Source organism: Coturnix japonica, chromosome 8 (assembly GCF_054131305.1).
Source record: "Coturnix japonica strain WE chromosome 8, WE-NBRP24, whole genome shotgun sequence".
Classification (NCBI taxonomy): Eukaryota; Metazoa; Chordata; class Aves; order Galliformes; family Phasianidae; genus Coturnix; species Coturnix japonica.
This window is the reverse complement of record NC_140670.1, coordinates 17144163-17165326: the sequence shown is the minus strand read 5'-3', so window position 1 is coordinate 17165326 and position 21164 is coordinate 17144163. Positions and strand designations below refer to the sequence as shown.

Here is a 21164-nt window from a genome sequence, read left to right as displayed (position 1 = left end):
AGCCATGAAAATCTTCATAACATTTAAATGTTGTACTTTCTACTTCATTTAAAAACAAAACAAAAAAAAAACAAACAAAAAAAACCCCACAGAATCCTGTCAGTTTAGATAAATACTATAGGTCCTGAAATTTGTAAACAGGCTGGAAAGAGCACAACAGGCTAAACTGCTTAAACCATTTGAGGGCTCCAGCACTTACATTCACCACTGTACAGATTATCTATGATTAAGGTTGGCAAACCCTGGAATCTTGCTGTCATGGTACTCTAAGCTTGCATTCAATATTTTTATGGTGGGATCTAAGACCTAAATTAAGAAAACCATCAAAACGATGTAATGAATATTGATTTAGAATTTTTATCTAGAATACTAATTCTTTTCTGCATACCGTCAAGCATTCAGTGGGATCTCTTGCTACTGGAAATGACAGTAACTTCTTGGAAAATAATCTATGTTTTTCGCAAAATAGAGGAGAGGTTTAAGATAAGAATTAGAGTTAGATTTCTCTGTAAAATAGGCTGTATTTCTGTATTCCTGTAACCCTACAGGAATGCTCAAGAGTTTAAACAGGAGTGTAAATTGGCTTTTGTGTGTGTGTGTGTGTAGTACAGCATTCTGGCTTCTGCACATATCCATTTAGGAACTTTCTAAACATGAGAGTGCAACTAGACTGAAGACAAATGAGTTTATTCTGTTAATTTGTCCAGATTCTTAGCTCACGTACTTCAGATGCTCACAAATCCTCTAGCAATGAGTTCTGAAAATATATTTATGCTTTGCGTGAAACTTTTTTTCTCTTATGTTCTTTAAATCTATTATTTGTTACAGTAAGTTCCTCTAGTCCTTGTGCTCTCAAGGAGAGAGAGTTTAGGTGAAAAAAAAAGAAAGGAATTTTTCTCTGTATAACTTCTCTGCCTGATTTATGGTCAGAATTTCTTCTCGATGCCCCTTTGATTTATTCTAGAAGTATAAATTCTCTATTCACAAAGTAATAGATTCAAAATAGCTATTCCCTAGACAGCTCACATAGAAAGCATAAAGCAAGCACAGGATTGTTTAGTATCTGCCCGAATAGACTATTATCTGCAAAGATATGCTAGGTATACAGACATGTCAAAGGAAGGAGCTTCACAAAATGCATTCATTACTATTACTGAATGGTCCAGAAAGAGTTCTGCACTAAACTTCATATGAGTGGTTGATCTGTGTTTCAGGCATCCCTTATTCATGATACCAACAGTGTCCCCAGCTGGGATAGACCACTTTTAGACTCTCTGCTTATTTTTGTGTGTGGCAATAAGTAACATTTTGAAAGCAGTGCGAAAGCATGCTTTTCCCACATTTTCTTTGTCCATAACTGAAGCTACCTCCTGCAAGCAGATTGACTGAATTAACAATTTATTTCAGATTTAAAATCTGGGGATGTGCTCTTGTATGTTTTTGGCATGTCATACTGCAGCTCTGGGTGCTGACAATTTACATGGGTACAGCCTGAAGCTGCATACTGCATATTCTGATCCTTTTTCAAATGCTTAATACAATAGGGTCCCAAATACATTGTGAACAGAAGAAAACAACCCCCCACGTTCTATTTTAGTAAGCTGAGCCGAAAGTCCATTGGCCGGGAGCTGTCATCAGACATGACCATATGTTACTCAATAGTATTACAAGTAAATCCTAATTGAGTGCAAATTATGAAGATTAAAGTCACCTCGCATTTAGCTGCATTACACTGAAGCAAGTGTAGTTCAAAGTCTTATTTAAAATGCTGGCAATTCTCAGCATAAAAATTAACAGGCTGTCATTACCTTGGATTTTATGAGCTGTTTCAAATGTCTGGAGTTTCTTGTTTGGAGCTCTTGGAAGGAAAGAACAGTTCTTAGCAGCGCAGACTGAAAACCTCTAAAGACAATGTATCGTCAACAACTTCTAAAAAAGCATTAAATATTGATACAGCTAAGTCACAGAAAAATCTCCTGGTTATAAGCTTTATATAAATAATGGTGAAAGACTGTATGACTGCTGCTCTAATTGTGGTTAACATCAAAGATTTTCATTTTAGCAATCCACTGCTAGAGTAAGTCAGGCCCTGCTTATAACAAACAATGTATTCCTTTTTCAAAACAATTAACTGCCAGAAAGATATTCCTTGATGATCGAAGTTTGTTACTGTTTTGTAAGATGTCTGTACAGTAGCAAGAAGCTGAACTTCATCTATTGGTGCGCTTTGGATGATGCATTCTGTTTTAATGAGATTAAAGGCTTAATGCAGATAAAAGATCTGTATCTGTTTGGTGAACCTGCATTCTATGCAGAGGTTTCAGTTTGATTCACAGAGGGACAGAGAGAGAACTATGATCTCTCTGACAGATAAAAGCATTTGACTTCCTTAAGTACATTTTCTTTTTATAACCCGTACAAAATGATTGGAGCACATTTCTTTCTGTTTTCTGTTCTGATCGTGTTCAGCGTATCTGCTGAGGAAATATTTCAGCCAACCCTCGTGTTGGACATGGCTAAAGTCCTCCTGGATAACTACTGCTATCCTGAAAACCTGGTGGGGATGCAAGAAGCCATTGAGCGAGCCATCAAGAGTGGGGAGATCCTGGACATTTCTGATCCAAAAATGCTGGCCAACGTCTTGACAGCTGGAGTGCAGGGTGCTCTGAATGATCCAAGACTGGTAATTTCCTATGAGCCATCAGCTCATGCAGCTCCTAAACAAGAAGCTGAAACTTACCCCACTCGGGAACAACTCCTGAGTCTTATTGAGCATGTAGTCATATATGATAAGCTGGAGGGAAATGTTGGCTACCTGAGGATTGATTATGTCATAGGACAGGAAGCTGTGGAGAAAGTTGGAGCTTTTCTAGTGGACAAGGTATGGAAGACACTGATAAATACATCTGCCTTGGTGATAGATCTTCGTTACAGTACTGGAGGACAGATCTCTGGAATTCCTTTCATTATCTCATACTTGCATGAAGCAGACAAGATGCTACATGTTGAAACTGTATACAATCGGCCCTCCAACACCACTGAAGAGATATGGACGTTGCCAAAAGTGTTGGGAGAGAGATACAGCAAAGATAAGGATGTCATTGTTTTGATCAGTCAACACACCACAGGAGTGGCTGAAGATGTGGCTTACATCCTGAAGCACATGAACAGAGCTATCACTGTTGGGGAGAAGACAGCTGGGGGTTCTCTGGACATCCAGAAGTTACGTATTGGTCCTTCTAATTTCTATATGATGGTTCCTGTGTCGCGATCTGTCAGCCCATTGAGTGGGGGTGGACAGAGCTGGGAGGTGAGTGGAGTGATGCCATGTGTGGCTTCTGAGGCAGAGCAAGCTTTGCAGAAATCTTTGGACATTCTGGCAGTGCGCAGAACTGTGCCTGGCACCTTAAGTCGTCTCACAGACATATTAAAGGACAATTACAGCTTAGTGGAGCGAGTGCCAGTGCTGCTGCGGCACCTTGCTACCTCTGACTTCTCTTCTGTGCAGTCAGCAGAGGACCTGGCCGCCAAGCTCAACAGTGAGATGCAGACCTTATCTGAGGACCCTCGTCTGTTGGTCCGAGCCATGATGCCTGGTGAAGCTGCTGCCCCTCCTGCTGAAATGCCGATTGCAATGGCAGCCAATTTGCCTGATAATGAGCAATTGCTGCATGCCTTGGTGGATACTGTCTTCAAGGTGTCAGTGTTGCCAGACAATGTGGGCTATATGCGCTTTGATGAGTTTGCTGATGCCTCTGTTCTTATTAAGCTGGGACCTTACATTGTAAAGAAAGTTTGGGAGCCCCTCCAAAATACGGAGAACCTGATCATGGATCTACGTTACAACCCTGGTGGCCCTTCCTCCTCTGCTGTGCCTGTGTTAATCTCTTACTTCCAAGATCCTACTGCTGGCCCTGTCCATCTCTTTACAACCTATGACAGGCGCACCAACCATACAGAAGAGCATAACAGCCAGGCAGAACTACTGGCCCAGCCCTACGGAGCTCAGCGTGGTGTCTACGTGCTCACCAGCCGCCACACTGCTACAGCTGCTGAGGAGTTTGCTTACCTCATGCAGTCACTTGGCCGTGCCACACTGATCGGTGAGATCACAGCAGGTAGCCTCTCACATACCCGTACCTTCCCTCTGTTGCAGCCTGAGCAAGGAATAACCCGTGGCCTAACCATCACAGTCCCAGTTATCACCTTCATTGACAACCATGGGGAAAGCTGGATGGGTGGAGGTGTTGTGCCTGATGCCATAGTGTTGGCTGAGGATGCACTGGAGAAGGCGGAAGAGGTGCTAGCTTTTCACAGGAAAATGGGGATGCTTTTGGAGAGTACTGGGCAACTTCTAGAGGCTCACTATGCCATCCCAGAAGTGGCTGAAAAGGCCAGTGTTATGCTCAACACCAAACGAGTTCAAGGAGGTTATCGATCAGCTGTAGACTTTGAGACATTGGCTTCCCAGCTTACCAGTGACTTGCAGGAGGCATCAGGAGATCATCGCCTTCATGTTTTCCACAGCCATGTGGAACCAACACCAGAAGAACAGCTTCCCAACATGATTCCCAGCCCAGAGGAACTCAGCTATATCATTGAGGCACTCTTCAAAATTGAGGTATTGCCTGGCAACCTGGGATACCTTCGCTTTGATATGATGGCTGAGGCAGAAACTGTAAAAGCAATTGGACCTCAGCTGGTGCAGATGGTCTGGAACAAGCTGGTTGACACAGATGCCATGATTATTGACATGAGATACAATACAGGTGGCTACTCCACTGCTGTCCCAATACTGTGCTCCTATTTCTTTGAGCCTGAACCTCGTCAACACCTCTATACTGTCTTTGATCGTAGCACCTCCCACAGCACAGAGGTGTGGACTCTCCCCAAGGTTACTGGCAAGAGATATGGCTCCCTGAAGGACATCTACATCTTAACAAGCCATTTGAGTGGCTCAGCAGCTGAAGCTTTCACTCGTTCTATGAAGGATCTACATCGGGCCACAGTTATTGGTGAGCCCACAGTAGGTGGTTCCCTCTCAGTGGGTATTTACCAAGTTGGCAACAGCTCCTTATATGCCTCCATCCCTAGCCAAGTGGTGCTCAGCCCAGTCACTGGCAAAGTGTGGAGTGTGTCTGGAGCAGAGCCACATATCACCATTCAAGCAAGCGAAGCCTTGGCTGTAGCTCAGCACATTGCCAACCTGCGTGCCCAGGTGCCCCAGATGGTGCAAACTGTGGGTAGGCTTGTGGCAGAAAACTATGCTTTTGTAGACACTGGGACTGATATAGCATCCAACCTCACCAAGAGTGTCAACAATGAAAATTACAAAAGGATTAATTCAGAAAAGGAGCTGGCCAGGAAGCTGACTGCAATCTTGCAAGCTCTTTCTGATGATGAACACCTGAAAATACTCTACATTCCTGAACATGCCAAAGACAGCATTCCAGGGATTGTACCAAAACAGGTACTGTTTCTTTTGTACTCAGCTATATTTATGCCAGCTAGATGTCAGTGCCTGAGTGAGCACTGAACTCCCTCTGACTCTAAGACAAGCCAGGGTAGCAGCTTGTGGTAGTAGATAGTAGTTCTGGTTCCATGCATTCTGGAGCCTTCAGACTGTGAACTTCCATCGGCAGCCATCTACCACAAGTAAAGATTCTAATGCAGGGCTTCTATATTGGAGAGAAAATACCTCATCATTTCCAGTCACAGAAAAGTACTATGGCTTTTCAAGCTGTAATAAATTAACACAAAAAACTACTGATTAGAAAGTGAATTTGCAGCCTGAGGAAAAACATAGTTGGTCCAGAGTAAGTGCATATGCTTTCAAAGCATACAATTATGTATCTTGTAGTGAATCTTTATATATAAAAAAAAATTGCCATACTGTCTTATTTTAACTCTCTTATACCAGAATAAGCCTCCCCTTTTGTACTAGTGGTGAAAAGTTGCTCTGATTGTATCTCATGCACGGCATAAGGTAGTCTCCAAGTGAGCTAGAAATACTTTGGAAGAAGTATCTGGGAGGAAATTAGGTGACCCTGGGGGGGAAATTGATTTTTAATAATCTCCTTTTGTTCTTGCTGCTTGGTTTGCATAACAGTTTGTGCTTTGTTCTGAGCCTGCCTATTTATACACTGGTCTGCCTTGGCAATCTTTCTTATTCATTGTTGTGCTAGAGGGAGCTCCCAGGAGCACTAGTTATAATTCCATGTTCAGATTAAAGGGAGGTTTAGGATAACCTGATCCCTTTCTTGGATGGAGTTAGCATCTTTTTGGCTACTGCTCCAGTGCATCTAACAGAGACGTCGTTTCCCCAGGGACCCATAAAATTACATTTTTGAAGGGAATGCATTTGCTTTTGCAGTGAACCAGAGTATACTAAGTGTCAGGTAACTATTAAATGTTTCCTGGGGGAGGAAATGTGTGGGCTTCCACCCTCTGAAGTTTTTAGGCATGCATGAATTAAGGTGAGTGTGATCTTTGTGTTATTATCTCCAAAACAAAGGTCAGGGATAAAATCTAAGCATTTTCAGAGGAGAGCATTTTTTTCAGGTTTGTTAATCAAAAAGTGCTGGCTCCATTTTTTACCTCCAAGCAAAATCATAAAAACAAGCAATAACAAAAAAAGAATGCTTAATGGAAATCATTAATTAAGGGATTGCATTTTCTATTCCATCGTTCTCTCCCTCTCCTACATTTATTGGGTGTTTAAAAAAGAAACTTCTCTCTAAAGGGATTTTTGCCAGTGCTTCCTGCTAAATTGTTAACAGACAAATAGTGGGTATGCATCCCTAACCTGCAACTTAGTCACCAAATTCTCTGAAGCTTCCTAATGGATATTGTCATCTATTATCACTGATTAAAAATTGTTTTATTCGTGCCTTGAATGTTGAGAACATAATGTAGAAAACTCCTGTTTTTCACATGATGCAGAATTCTAATCCTGATAGAGCTAATGAAAAAATGTAACTAAACTAATTAATATCACCATTTACCTCAACTCCATCAAGCAAAATGGTTAGAAAAGGTCAGGTGGGTATATCCATATGAAGGAAATCATAGCAGTGTGAGTGAAAATCTGAACAAAAGTGAGATTTCTTCATGGGGAACAGAGAAGCACAGGTCTCTTATGAGGCTAGAATAGCAGTCAAAGGAGGAGGTATTCCCAGTTTACTGAAATTGATGAGTCTGGGATGACAAGAGACCAGAAAGAACCATTGAGTGAGATGTCCGGGGGCAAAAGAATGTGAGTGAACTAAAATTTAAAGTAAGCGTTGTTCCTTAAGATTGTGGTAGAAGAAGTATCCACAGACCTTTGGGAAGCAGAGGTACCTTCACTTCCTCACCTTTTTTCCCCTCACAGTGTCCCTGTCCTTTCTTGACTCCCCTTATGGGGTGATTGATTCTGCCTTGCTTTTGTGGAGCCAGAAGGAATGCTTTCTGTGGATCATTTCAGAAATCCTCCATTCCAATATCCCAGAGAGCAGAAGACTTTAGACTACTGTGACGTTTACATAATAGCATTAAATGCAATTATAAATTCATCTTTTTTGGACAGTTTTAAACAGGAACACAGTGGCCCTTTAATCTGTTTTATGCTCACTCCTTAAAAATTGAGGAGCTGCTTTTTCTCTTGTGCTACCAGCCTTCCAGCCACCCTTCCCCCTAATAGTGGGATTTCTTGATAATGACCTTGATAGCGAAGCAGATCCAACACAATTAAATGGGAGTGATGATGAATAAATGCAGACGGGATGGGATGGGACATGGGAGACAGACAAGTGAAATGCATGTAGACCTTTACATCTGCTACACTAGAAGAGCTGCTGAAGCATAATAGTGGGTAGTGAATACGTCTCCTCCATGACAATAGCAAGGTCAATGCTAGCTGGAGATCTCTGCTGCATAAATGCTGCTTTCCCAAGTCAGATTTCCTAGAGGCAAATGTTGCATATATGGTTTTTGAGAATAGACTTTTGTGTGTAAAGCAAAGCTCTTTGAGGGAATGATTACTCCTTTGGTAGCTATTCTAGCCTCAAAAGAGACCCATGCTTCTCTAATGCGTTTTCATCAATGTTAAAGTAGATTTGCCCATTCGTTTTATGGATTTTTCAATGGATGCCAGATGAAAACTCAAAACTTAGCTGAGAATCATGTTTTCTGGTGTAATCTTCTAGGGTATTCCAGTCTAGAAAATAACTGTGCTTTAAGCTTTTGCTGGCTGGCTTGCAATGTATATGTTACAAGCTACCTGTTTTCACAGCAGGCTAGTGTGCTGCTGTGCTGAGCAGCCCTCTGCAGGGTGAAAGTATTGCTTCTCACTCTGTCCTGTGCTTTCCCAGTGTGGACTGACAGCCTTAAGTAACCTCTTTTAATCCTTCTCAGAAAGCTGTTCCAGTGTATTTCTGCTCTTCCTTATAGTAACTTCTCCATACTGGCTCAGTGAAGGACAGAATAAGGATTCAAAGCCACAGTTCTGGAAAACTTGGAGAACTTATCTATGAAAGGATGGATGGGGTTAAAAATGTACATGCAGGATTTTTACAGTTTTTTTTTTTTTTTAGAGTGAGGGTAATTGACTTCATTTCTCTGGGAGGAAAATGGGTTGTTTGGAAGGAGCTCTGTGCAAAAGTGTATGGGTCCTTTGGAGTTCACGATCTGAACACAATTTCTCAGACTGAAGTTGCTGCAGTAAAAAATAATCGTCATGAAAATGGTATGGATAAGCACAAATCTAATCAGTAAAACATGCAAAGCCTTCTGCTGCATTCAGTTCTAATGAAGCCTCAGTTGGAGTGCACAGTACCCATTCTTGTGGAATGCTTTTCTGTAGAGTTGTGACTCAAGTGAGGAGAGCCCAGGGAACAAGAATGTAAGTAAAGAGAAGAGTGGGCAAGAGTTATCTTAGAAAAGCTTAAAGGATTTGAGATGTTTATTCAAAAGAAAAGAAAACAGGATACGCAAAAACAGTTTTCAGAGAGATAAGAGGTGATTTATTTTTTTAAATATTAAGGGAATAATCTGTTTCCTCATCTGTGTTGAACGGGCCAAGATGTAATGCACTTAAACTGCAAAAAGCAGTAAATTTAGAGTGTTTACATGAGATTAAAGGAATATATTGTAAAGCTAGAGACATACTACACTGGATTTCCCGAAGAGGAACATGTATCTCTGTTACTGGAAGTTTTAGAGAGCAAGTGAGAATCAGCTTTCAGGGAGACTGCTGATTTTCCTTAGATCTTGAGCTGAGGAACCTACTAGGCTAGGTGGTTTCCTTTCAGACTGTGAGGGTGCACAAATATGTCCAGTGTTGTTCTGAAAAAGAAATAAGTGATGTCCCCAACCTGCCTCCAGATCTCATGGTTCTTAAACCAGCCTTTGGGTTTTCAGCAGCACAAGGTTAACTGATAGTATTTTGATCTGGAGGCTGGCAGCACTAGCAGCCTTAACAGAGCTAAGAGTTACACTACAGTGGCCAGCATGAAATTTACTATGAAAATGCAGTTTCTTTTTACACAGCTAAAACAGCTTAGGGAAGAGATGAAAGGGGAGAAAGAAGGGAAGAGAGCTGCAGCTGTTAAAGACATTTGCCTGTGGTTGGTGTATTAGCCAGTGATAAAAGTCCATGCATATTTCCCAGGGCAGCAATTCAGGTCTTACTTTGTGTCACACTACATGTTCTGGTTAGGCCACATACACACAGAAGGTAACTGCAGAATAGAGCTGGACACCCTGTATAGTTAACCAAAAGAATTTCTTCTTGGATTAAGTGATGTTAGCTTGGAGGTCCTTTAGTCTAGCTGCATTGCTTATACTGTTCTTAAGGCACCTGAGGGTTTATATTTAACCATCAAGTCATTTGTGTGTAAACACTGCCTAACTGAGCAGCAGGATCTTAGTCTCAGCTGCATCCTGTCTTGGCTTGTCCTTGACCTGCAAACATAGCCCTGCCTTCCAAAGAAAATTACGCTGTTGGTCTGTGAAAGTAGGCTCGCGTCCTGAGATACCAGCTGCATGCAGCCTGTGTGCCAGTGTCAAGAACCTGCAGTTTTCCAAGATAGTAACACTGTAATGTCAGTCCCAGCCTTCTCCCCTCCTTAAAAATTAGGACAGTTTTTCTTGTTGTTATTTTAAGAGCATTCCGTGTGCTTTTGGTCTGGCTTCCTTTTGGAGCTTTTGGAATAGATGTATTTTGAAACATTTTTCTACAGCCATAAAGAGCAAGTAGAAAAAAAATATTTCCAGGTATAGACAGAAGGGTTATTCTTGATCATTGTGCTTCTGGTTGAGCATTTTGCAATTATTTTACAAGAGAAGTAAGAAATGTGAGTTTTCAAGTAAAATATCATTAGTAAGTGACTGAGAATACCACATCAATTTTATTTATGTGTTACCAACAAGCGATGACTTTTTTTTTTTCCTCCTGAGGGGACCAGTACCTCTGAACTAGAAATAAGCTCTGTCAGAACAATGCAGGGCATGCTGGATATGTTCCTCAAAACTGTGATTTGTTAATCAAAGTACAGTGGGCAGATCAAGTAGCATTGCTGTCACTGGGAACTGAATTGGAAATGACAAACTCAGCAGCTCAGACTTATATGTTTACAGTCAATATACAGTGGTTATTTTTACAAGATACAGTGAGAAAGAAAGTACAGAAGAGGTCTCAGTTGAGTTTGCTCTCAGCATTAGATCAACAACTATTGGCTAGCAAAACTTTTGAATTAACATTTGAGATTTTGGCATATATAATTATTGTTAAAGAAGCTAAGGGCAGCTAGAAGTGTGATACAGTAGGTAATACTCCCCAAGTTAAAGGTAATGTGCTTAAATTGCATCAAGTACAAACATCTCCCAAGTTGCAGGTTGGGAGAGCACCTTCCGTGTGGTACTACTGATTCTTTGTTCTTGTCACTTGTAAAGCTATTTATTGCCTGGGGATGAGCTATAGCAGAAAAAGAAACTAATTAGAAAGCAAGTATACAATCATTTTCACAAAGACCCTGAGGGGGAGAGCCCACATTGCAGAAGGTCATATAAGTAATGTATTTATCAAAGCCTTCTTAAGCTAGAGAGTCTTCAGTTTTCAGAAATATGCATGCAAAACATAAGTTTGGCAATAGCAGCAGACTTTGTTTCCAAATAATATAGGGTTACTAGAACAACTTTATTAGTTGGCTATGCATTGCTATGAAAAAAATGTCTGTTGTTTAATAACATCCAGATAAACAAAATGAAATAAATCGCAGCTTAACATGTGAAATTCCAGGCACAAGTCCATCATATAAAAAGACTTAACACATGTCTACCTCATTATCATGCCAGCACATGCCCAAAACATGAAGTCCCTCACTGTCACAGGGACTGGCCTGTTATCAGTGGCTGGAGCCAGTTTCACCTGTAGCCGGCAGCTGTTTGTCAGCTAAGCCCAAACAAGAGACTAAAAAATCCCTAAATCCCTTCCTTAGAAAGAACTGTTAGAGGAAACAGAAGGACTTGGGTGGCAGATCTGTTATAAGGACTTAGATTGCAGGTCTGGGGTGGTTTTTGTGGCTTTTTCCTTCTCTTTGGCCCAAGGAAATTCCTGTATTTTTGAATGGTGAACTGAGACTTGACAAATGAAGGCCTGATCCAGTTAGGCATCCAGTTAGGCCTGATCCACTACTGAGGCATTCTATACTGGGCAAAAAGCAGCCAATTCTAAACTAAGTTAAACATGCAGAAGTTTTAATATTGTTACATTATTGTTCTTCAGACTTGGTCAGTTTCCTAGATGTGTCCCACCTGGACTAATCCTGACTTGCAAAATTCCTTTTAAACCTTGTGCCAAGCTATCAGTGCCAGCAAATGATTTGTTTTGTTTTTCCAAACTCTTTCAGATCCCTTCCCCAGAAGTTTTTGAAGATCTGATTAAATTTTCATTCCACACAAATGTATTCGAAAACAACGTCGGCTATCTGAGATTTGATATGTTTGGAGACTGTGAACTTCTAAACCAGGTGTCTGATCTACTGGTAGAGCATGTTTGGAAGAAAATTGTTCACACAGACGCATTAATCATAGACATGAGGTAAGCCTTTGAATGGCAAATAACCAAACCTCTTTTAAAACAGTATTTTATTTGTAACAGTGAATTAGCTTTACATGGCTTACTGTCCTGCTTACAGAGTAACATTACTGGAATTAAATGAAAAAAGGAAATCAGCCAAAGACAACAATAACTGTCTGGAAGTATATCTCAAGAGAAGTTGTACTATCACTTGTGATGTTTAAAACAAAATAGGCAAATTTAGGGGATATGCTGCAGGACACAATCCTGGGCTTCACATCTGTTTTCTTTCTCTGATTTCTTTCTAATCTAACTCTGCATGTGCCTTGTATTAATTATATATGTACGGTCTAATTAAATATTTCACTGCAGGCAGTGGTCAAGTCAAATGGTCAAACAAACAGACCATGAATAAGTCTGTTGCAGCATCTAGACTGCCATGTATGCAGTGCCAAATTATGCCGTACAGTCAGCCTTGTATGGAATGACCCTTGTGCACAAAGGTGGCCCGAGGGCATTGTCTTGCCTGAAAGATGCTGTGGCACTCCTAGACCCTGCTGTGCAGTAGTCCTGTGCCTTCTCTTTTGGGATTGTGTTGGATGCTCCAGTGTGACAACAGTGCTCCAAAATTAGTAAGCCAGAAGACTACATCCATTTGTTGTCAGCTGTCAGTGCAGATGAATACCAGAAGGGTACATTTCCCATAAAATATTTCTGTAGTATACTCGCTTGCTTTGGTTTCAAGCTAAAGTTTGTAAGCCCAAAACATTATAAATAACAATTAAAAAGAAGGCATTTGTAAGAGCCTGTTTTTAATGCTGGAACAATTTCTTTTTATTGCTATAATGAGTCTTTCTAAAGTTGTCAGTTTTCTTAATTTTCTTCTGGGATTTGCAGCATATGCAGGAAAAGATGAGTACGGCTCCCAGATGAGGCAGCATAACAGTCAATCAAAATCACCTGGTACTGAAATCAGTTCAAGCAAAGATATCACTATCTTTAAAAAGACTAGAAATAGGACCAGGACTTTCCCTTTTCTTGCCCTGGTTTCTTTCAATTCAGTGCTCATGCCGAAGCCAACAAAACAGCAATGATGCCATGTCCCAGATGCTAAATGGTCTTAGTATAGTCCTTTTTCTTTCTTATTTTTTTTTTTTTTTGCTTGCCTTGTTTTTTATTTTTATCTTATTTCTAGCCTTTGAGAAAGCACATCTGAGAGCACCAAGAAGACTTAGTCTCTGAAATCATATAAAAAGAACCCCATGCATTTTACATTTTGAGACTCCACCTGGATCAGCATGATTATTTTAAGGCATAAATGATAATTCCAATTTTGCATAGGATCAACTGTAATACACAGTGTCTCTTACCTTACAAGTTCCCCTCCCTGGCTACTCACCAACTCCATATTTTTAATTATCACAGCACAGAGAACAAAGACACTGGTAAACTATACATCTTTCCCAGTGACACACAAGAATTCTGTAGTGAATGGAGGACTTGACTGAAAGAGTTGAGCTAATATTCTCACAGCTGCTCAGTTATTATCACTGACTGAAGTTCCTGCAGTTTTTCTGCCCTGAAGAGTCCCAGGAAGAGCTCTCCAGCATTGCTTTATTTCTATTGTCTTGTCAAAATGTTTCTTGTGTTCATCATCAGCCATGTCTCTTTTTCTTGACAAGAAGTTTGATAATTGAAGAAGCCTCTAAACTGATGTTTTCAGAGTAGGGAGATGTCTGATATTTGCTTTTCCTTCAAAATCTTCCCGACTTCACCAGCTCAATTCTGTAAGGCATGCACTGCAGGGCAGGCAGCTGCTCTGTCATCTTGCTGCCTGGCTTCTCTCTGGGTGCATACTTCTGTCTGCTGCCCAGCCAGCTGCACAAGGTTAGCACTGCAGTGTATATATAAGGTTACATGGGAAAATATACCTAAAACACCTCTTTCCTTTCTTCAAAGTGCATGATGACATGTTGACTTCTTGGCTACATCTGACAGTCAAATTAATCCTCTTGGAGAGAGATGACTGCAGCAAGAAGACAACATATATCAGTGCTCCTCTACCTTGGCCAGTCTGTTACCACTAGTAGAGGTGGCAAGACTGGGCTGTTTAGGCAGTAACTCAGCAGATCACTGCCTCCTAACACTGTGCAGTGACAGCTGCGTTGTCCTTATGATTAGGTCAGTGGCATTGTGGGTTAGTCAAAGCAGAAGAATAACAAGTCTGATATTTCTTTGTAAATTAAAAGCCATTGTGTACTTTCTGTTTTGTTGTTGTTGTTTTTGTTGTTGTTGCTTTTTCCAGGCAGAATCAAGAGAAAAACAGACTTTTCTGTGTTTTTTTTTACGTTTGTAGCCAATTGTAGGCAGTAACAATCCCTGCCTGCTAGATGAGACTTTGTATCTGCTGATGAGGGGAAAATAAATGTAAACACATCAAAATGTAGTCTTAAGTATATGTACTGGGGATACTTATGTACTTGGAAGGTAGATTTAATGTCTGCAACAAAATTTCACTTGTTTTCTTAATATTCTAAATTTCTGAAAAGGTACAATATTGGAGGTTACACCAATTCCATACCAATCTTATGCTCATATTTCTTCGATGAAGGACATCAGGTTCTACTGGACAAAGTTTATGACAGACCTAGTGACTCAGTAATGGAAATATGGACCCAGCAACAGCTCAGAGGTGAGAATGACGATTTCTTTTCAGAGTAGATTCACATCTCAGGTGTTCCTCCTTGTGTTTTAAAGGGAGTTCTTAGATACCATAACTCATTAGGTGAAAGCACCTGCTACAATTACCTCAAGCTGTAAAAACAGAAATGGGCATCTCAGCCCTGTCTCTAATGTTACCCTAAATAATTCTTAGGAGTGTAGCATGTTTGGATGAGTTTATTAACTGGTTCCCAGAATTCTAGCTGAATACAGTAGACAGTTGTTATGACTTACTGCTATGAAGCTGACAAGAATAAATCTTTTGCTGCTTAATCTTCTAGTAATGCTTCTTCCAATACTCACTGAAGTTTTACCTGTAGCATCTCAATTTCTCCCTATGTGATCTATCAGATACTTTCAGAAGATGAGAACATGGGCAGTTTGTCTAGAGATGGCAAAAGCAAAAGGGAGGCATTAAATGCAACACATCTGAGTGCGTTTGGACCACTTGGTGATGTGTCACACCCCACCACATTCTCCACAGAAGTTGAAGGGGTGCTGCAACATGTTGGGAGAGAGATCTTCAGTGCTCATAAAGTGTAGTTAGAGAACAGAACAGCCTTAAATACTGGCTTTAATTCTTTTCCCCTTTAAAGCTGAGACACTTCTGACAGAGGTGTCACACGGTATCTGCAATTACTGTCTTTGAGCATACTGAAATGGTTAAATTTTGTGGCAGGCTGCAGGGCCCATCTATTCTCTCAGACAGTTCGAGGTGGGCTGTGCTAAGGGGTATGATTACTATAGACACATTCCAGTTCCCATCAAAGAGATCAGGCAGACTCATATTAACTTCAAAGGAGCTGGATCTGGTTCTGTATTATATATATCTACTGTGAAAAGGGTATTCTAATGGATATTAAGTCTACAGTGAAATGAGAAGACCAAAAATGGTGTGAAAATTAAGTACCATGCTATTGTCTCCTCTCTTATAGCTTAGTATGAAAGCTAGATGTCATACTGTAACTTCAAGTGACATTTTTAAAGCAGTTTTAAGTAACTTTCACATTATCAAGTTCCAGTTATGACACACTGGTCATATTTACAATGATCTAAGCCTTCAAAAAGTACTCAGTGTACTCAAATATATTGAAAATATGACGCAAGAAAGCTACTCTTGTCAGCTGGTTTATGTAAGAGAATGAAACAACTTGGCTGACATAAAAAATAAGGGGGTATTTGTTGAAGGGCCTGGGACAAAGGCTGTGTAACAGCTTCCATTTATAGACTATAAAAAGCCTGTGGGAAACCACTGTAATTATAGTTTCATAAAATGCTGCCTGCATAGTTTGGAGGCTAAGATGATGACAGCCATATTCCTAGAGCAGATATGAGAATGTAATTGAAGATGCTGCTGGTTGAATTTTGAGTACTTCTGCTGGGACGGTAAAAAATGCTGTTTTTCTCACCTGCATATTGCACTGCTTCAGGAGCTCTAGTGGAAGTCCAAGCCACTGCAGAATCAGCAGTGATAACCATGAGCTGGCCTTCCAGCTGTTGGAGCTCATATTAGAAAGTGGTGGCACAAGAACTCCACACAGAGTGACAGTCTTTTTAGTACTGTAGAGGCCGGAATAGGGGAACAAAAAGTGATTTGATAACACCATAGACACAAAGTAGGTTTTCAAACTTCTTTGCTTATTAATAGCAAGGAGGAAGTTAGGTAAACACTGGCTTAGTTACACAAATAATCTCTGAAAATGGACAAATTTTGTGATGCTTTTTGTCCTTTCTGGCAGGAGAGAGGTATGGCTCCCAGAAAGGACTTATAATCCTCACCAGTGCTGTGACAGCTGGGGCTGCTGAGGAGTTTGTCTTCATAATGAAGAGGCTGAGCAGAGCTCTCATCATTGGGGAACAGACCAGTGGTGGGTCCCATTCCCCGAAGACATACCAAGTAGATGATACCAACTTCTACATCATCATCCCCACAGCAAGATCAGTCATCTCTGCAGAGAGCACTTCTTGGGAAGGGAAAGGGGTGTCCCCTCACATGGAAACACCAGCAGTAACAGCCCTCATCAAAGCAAAGGAGGTGCTTGGTGCTCACCTGCACAGCTCAAGATAGCCCAACAGGGGCATGTGGTTCTCGAAAAAGTAGGTAGCTGTAATTTTCAAGGAGCCTGTGAGGGACTTGCACTCTCATGAGCTGAACCAAAAATGGGTTTTGGAGCCCAGAGCCAGACAGTTCTAATTTCAATAACTAGTGCAAAATTGAGACTACAAATAACTAACAGGCTGTATATATGTATGCGTGCATGTGAGAGGATGAGAAGGGTACAGGTGTTTCTCTATGTTACCTATTTGTTTAGTGTCCAAGAATTCTGTTCCATTATGAGAAATCATTTCTGCTACACAAAACAATTCACAAGCCTCAGGAATTATGCCGTTATGGACAGCAGAAGTGGATCTGAGTTCCTAGCAGGAGAGGGAGACTTCACAATGGAATCTCATTTCTTGAATGAGCTTTTTGATAGTCTTTTTCCTTGGGGAAGAAAGCCATCTCTCCTAGAAAGGAGTGGAAACTTGAGTTCAATTTCAGTAGTGAGTTCTTCCCTTACGTAGTTCTAAGTGACTCTGCTTTTAACATGCTAGTTTTTTACCCCATTCTGAGGAACTCAGCTCTTTCTGAGCATGGTTAAGATAATTGGATATATTGGTGGATTCCTCTCCTGTGGTCAAATATAAATGTTAGTTATTGCACTGTCTGGTTTTTCCTAAGATTTAGCTCCAAATTAGAGAGATTTCCTCTGAGCTGTCAGTATTGAAGGCACGTGAACCACCTTAAAGCATTTACACAGAGGTAGAAAAGACATACCTTCTCCTTATGGAAAATGTACACATTCTTATTTATCCATCTGAATGAAGAATGAACAGTAGTTTTGAGGGTTTGTTTTCCAAACTTCAAGACTTAAGTATCTTCTCCATTTCTTCATTAGATGTACCAGTGTAAGAGAAACTGCTGATCACAGCCTGAACCTCTGATTAACCATCTGAGGCAACTGACAGGTCAGCTGCAGGAGCACGGGTGAAAGTAATTCAGCTGTGCTCCTGGAAGGAGTGGAGCCTGACTCCACCTCTCCTAGATCCCGTTTAAGGGCTGACCACCACTAAGGTAGCATCTCTTTCTGGAGATTGCTTCTTCGTGGAGTTTTTGTGGTGAGCCTCAACATTGGCAAGCACCCATATTAGCTGAAAGCCTTGGCACTGGTGAGTCTTTTCTTAGATACCCTCTGGCTATTTACTCTGTAATTACAACTATACACTTGTATTGTTTCAACTATACAATCAGAAATAACCCTTCCCAGTCTGCCAGGACTGCCCATACTCTTAATGCACATCTGCTTCTCCCTTAGAGTTTGGCAGAGAGATGAAGAATGAGAAGGGCAGTGGATTGGCTCTTTCACCCAGTTCTCAGATCAACACTCATGGAAGAGAATTGTATGGACTTAAGGCTAAAAACAGATTATTGTGTGCTCTGCCCCAAAGACAAGAAGAAAACAAAGAGATATCCTTTGTGCCCTGCTAATAAACTAGTTATTAAGTGATAGTGTATTTCAGGGCAATTAACAGGATTATTGGAACAAACCTACTCCATGCCCTAAATTCTTATGATTCCTATCTAACCATTTCCCTTTGTAGTGATTTAGAAATGTGTATAACTCTAATCTAGATCTCAAGATTCCTCATCTCTGCAAAATACCAGCTCTAAGGCAGTTAACTTAGAAAAAACGGTGCCCCTAAATGCCACCAATTAGAAGCAGTAGTGGTTATACATTACTCTTTGTTTGCTCATTTGTGAGTACCTATTTTTAATCAATCACATTTAAATATTTAACTGCAGAGATCTCTTTTAGTGATCACTAGAATAGTTTTAACAACAAAGTAGACTTTCCATCTTTTTTACTGCTTGTTTTTCTTTCCAGTTACTCTTTGTGCAATCACTAACCTGGACTCTTCTGAGTTATTTTCGTACTCTGATTTTTACTCAATAGCCAGTTGTTGAATTTCTCTGTGCTGTAGAACTATTTAAATGGATTAAAACTCATACAGCATTTTGTGTGAAGCAGTATCTATATGAAGAATATTAAAGATACTTAAAAAGGAAAAGACTGGGGTAGTCAATGAGTAAACACTGGTGTATTCCTTCTAATGTCTTTTAAGCTTTTTTAATAATCTACATGATCCAGATATATTTCTTTTTCCTCAACACAATCTGTTGTGCTGTTGTATACACACAATGGTGGTTCTCAAATGCAACATTTATAAACTGTAGTCATCCATTCAGAGACCAAATACTACACCATACAGGCACAAATAGCAAATCATTTCTTTGCCAAATAATGTGATTAAATACTTATGAGCAATAGAAGTATAATGATTGGAATCTAGTTGGGAAAGCGAGAAAAGAAAATGCATTTGCTGGTGACTCAGTTTGATATCAGTAATGCTGTAATGCTGTTCAATTACTGCTGAGAGCTCTGATGATGCACGTCTAACGCCATTGGATGAGATTTGTAGACTTGGCAGCTTTTTATCAGGGGCCAGTTTTCCATGCTTTCTCAAGATGATTTATATCAACCAAAAGTCAATGAAAGTATGCAAACTGTTAGATTTGGTGCAGCTTCAATCTGACCTAGGTGCAGCACAGTGGGGGGAAAAAAAAAAAAAAAAAAAAAAAAAAGCAAAAAAAAAAAAAAAAAGCAGGTCCTTGGAGTAGGCAGTGATGAAACAATTAATTCACCAACATAAGACCAAAAAGCATTACACAGCTGATCCTGTCTTTTTCTAGAAGAATTCTGAATTTTTTAACATACAACTGTTAATAAAACATAATATCTTTCAGTAAGCAGAGAGAACATTTGGCAGCAGTAGTACCAAACAATGTTCAGTCTCATTTATACATGGCAAGACTGATCTGAAAGTCATTGATGTAAATCAGGAGTAGCAACACAGAATTATTCTAGGTTTGCACTGGAGTAAGTGAGATCACAGTCTGGCCTAACTACTAATGGGAACTACAACCCTAACCCCATATGAATGCAGCTACAACATGGAGTCTTTTCTTACACTTCATGGACACCGACTTCACAGTAAACTGGCTGGCACCCAAACAAAACCAGATGGAGTGAAATTTGGCCTGTGAAATCTTGCCATAAATATATCCTTTACACAGTGAACGTTACTGGACACAAAATAGAGATTGAAAGATTAGGAGGAAACCACATCATGTCCTTCTCAGTGCAAGGTTGTTCCCTGTGCTACAGATTTCAAAGCTTTTGTTCCCGTTGGTTTTTAATGACTCTGGTGAAAGAGCTTCCACCACTGACATGGAAAGCTGTATTACAATCCAGACAGACCTCCAGTCTCAATACACTATGTCTTTGAATTCAGAAGACATGAAAAGATTTAATCACTTTATGTTGGGAAATATAGTTGGGGTGCACAGCTAGTGGTTGGCTGACAATATGTAAAATGTTTATGCTAATAGGGAACAGCCATGTGTTAATGTTGAACAGCAGTATATTGGGAAGAATACAGTTTCCTGGCTTAAAGAAATCTCCCAAGAGGTGACAGTAAGGATAATACGTTGATCCCAACTGACAGCCTAAGACTTTTGGGCTGTCTTTTGTCACTCAGATGTCTTTACTTCCTTTCTGATACTTGAATTATCAACCTAAGCATCGTCATAGGAACTCAGTGAAAACTTCTGTCCAGTATGCTGCAAACACCGGACCATATCATTGGCATGAAGAGTAATAAGGAGCATATTGCGGTCTTCTATACAAATCCCAGAGGTACTCTTAGCTGTGAAATGAGCAGCTTCTGATCATTATCTGAAAGGGAATAATAGCACATGAGGCACAGAGACTGGCCACAAAACCAGGAGACAACCTTAAAAAAACCTATCATATGAAAGAGACAAATGCTAACTTGAAGAACATGTTGTCATAGACTACCAAGAGTAAGTTCCTAACTGGATTTAAGAAGTAATGAAAGCCTAATTAGATGAGCTGCAGTAACAACAGGCATGGATGCTGCTTTCTTCCACACAGCCCCCACCCCCCCAAAACCCCCTCCTGAGTAATATAAACTCATCTGCATCTGAGTCTAAGCAGAACACAAACTAAAGGAGACAACAGAAAAACAACACATATGGACTGGCTACAGAGAGGCTTTGGCATCTTCTTTAAAACATCTGGAACCAGCCAATGTAGAAACCAGATGATAGAAATTGTTTCATCCAGCGCAATTCATGAACATCTGTGTTGTTTTGTGAAGGACATTCCTCTTCTAGCTGTCAGCAGAACAGAAACTACCAGCCAGAATGCAGAATGCAGGTTCTATCTAGCATGTACTAGCAGTATCTCAAGCACCCCAGCTG

General features: G+C 40.4%; 1 protein-coding gene across 1 annotated transcript; it reads left to right on the top strand.

Annotated features, from left to right (window-relative positions):
* Positions 1 to 2301: 2301 nt before the first annotated feature.
* RBP3 (retinol binding protein 3) lies at positions 2302 to 19211 on the top strand. Its single transcript, XM_032445542.2, has 4 exons — positions 2302 to 5470; positions 11889 to 12079; positions 14608 to 14750; positions 16519 to 19211. The coding sequence occupies exons 1-4, from the start codon at positions 2423 to 2425 to the stop codon at positions 16845 to 16847; spliced, it is 3711 nt and encodes a 1236-aa protein (XP_032301433.2). The 5' UTR covers positions 2302 to 2422; the 3' UTR covers positions 16848 to 19211.
* The last annotated feature ends 1953 nt before the right edge of the window (positions 19212 to 21164 follow it).

Excerpts from the sequence above, each read along its gene's own strand:
- RBP3 (XM_032445542.2), top strand. The coding sequence starts at position 2,423 with ATGATTGGAGCACATTTCTTTCTGTTTTCTGTTCTGATCGTGTTCAGC. Across the intron at positions 5,471-11,888 it reads CAGGGATTGTACCAAAACAG|ATCCCTTCCCCAGAAGTTTT; the intron begins GTACTGTTTCTT and ends AAACTCTTTCAG. Across the intron at positions 14,751-16,518 it reads GACCCAGCAACAGCTCAGAG|GAGAGAGGTATGGCTCCCAG; the intron begins GTGAGAATGACG and ends CCTTTCTGGCAG.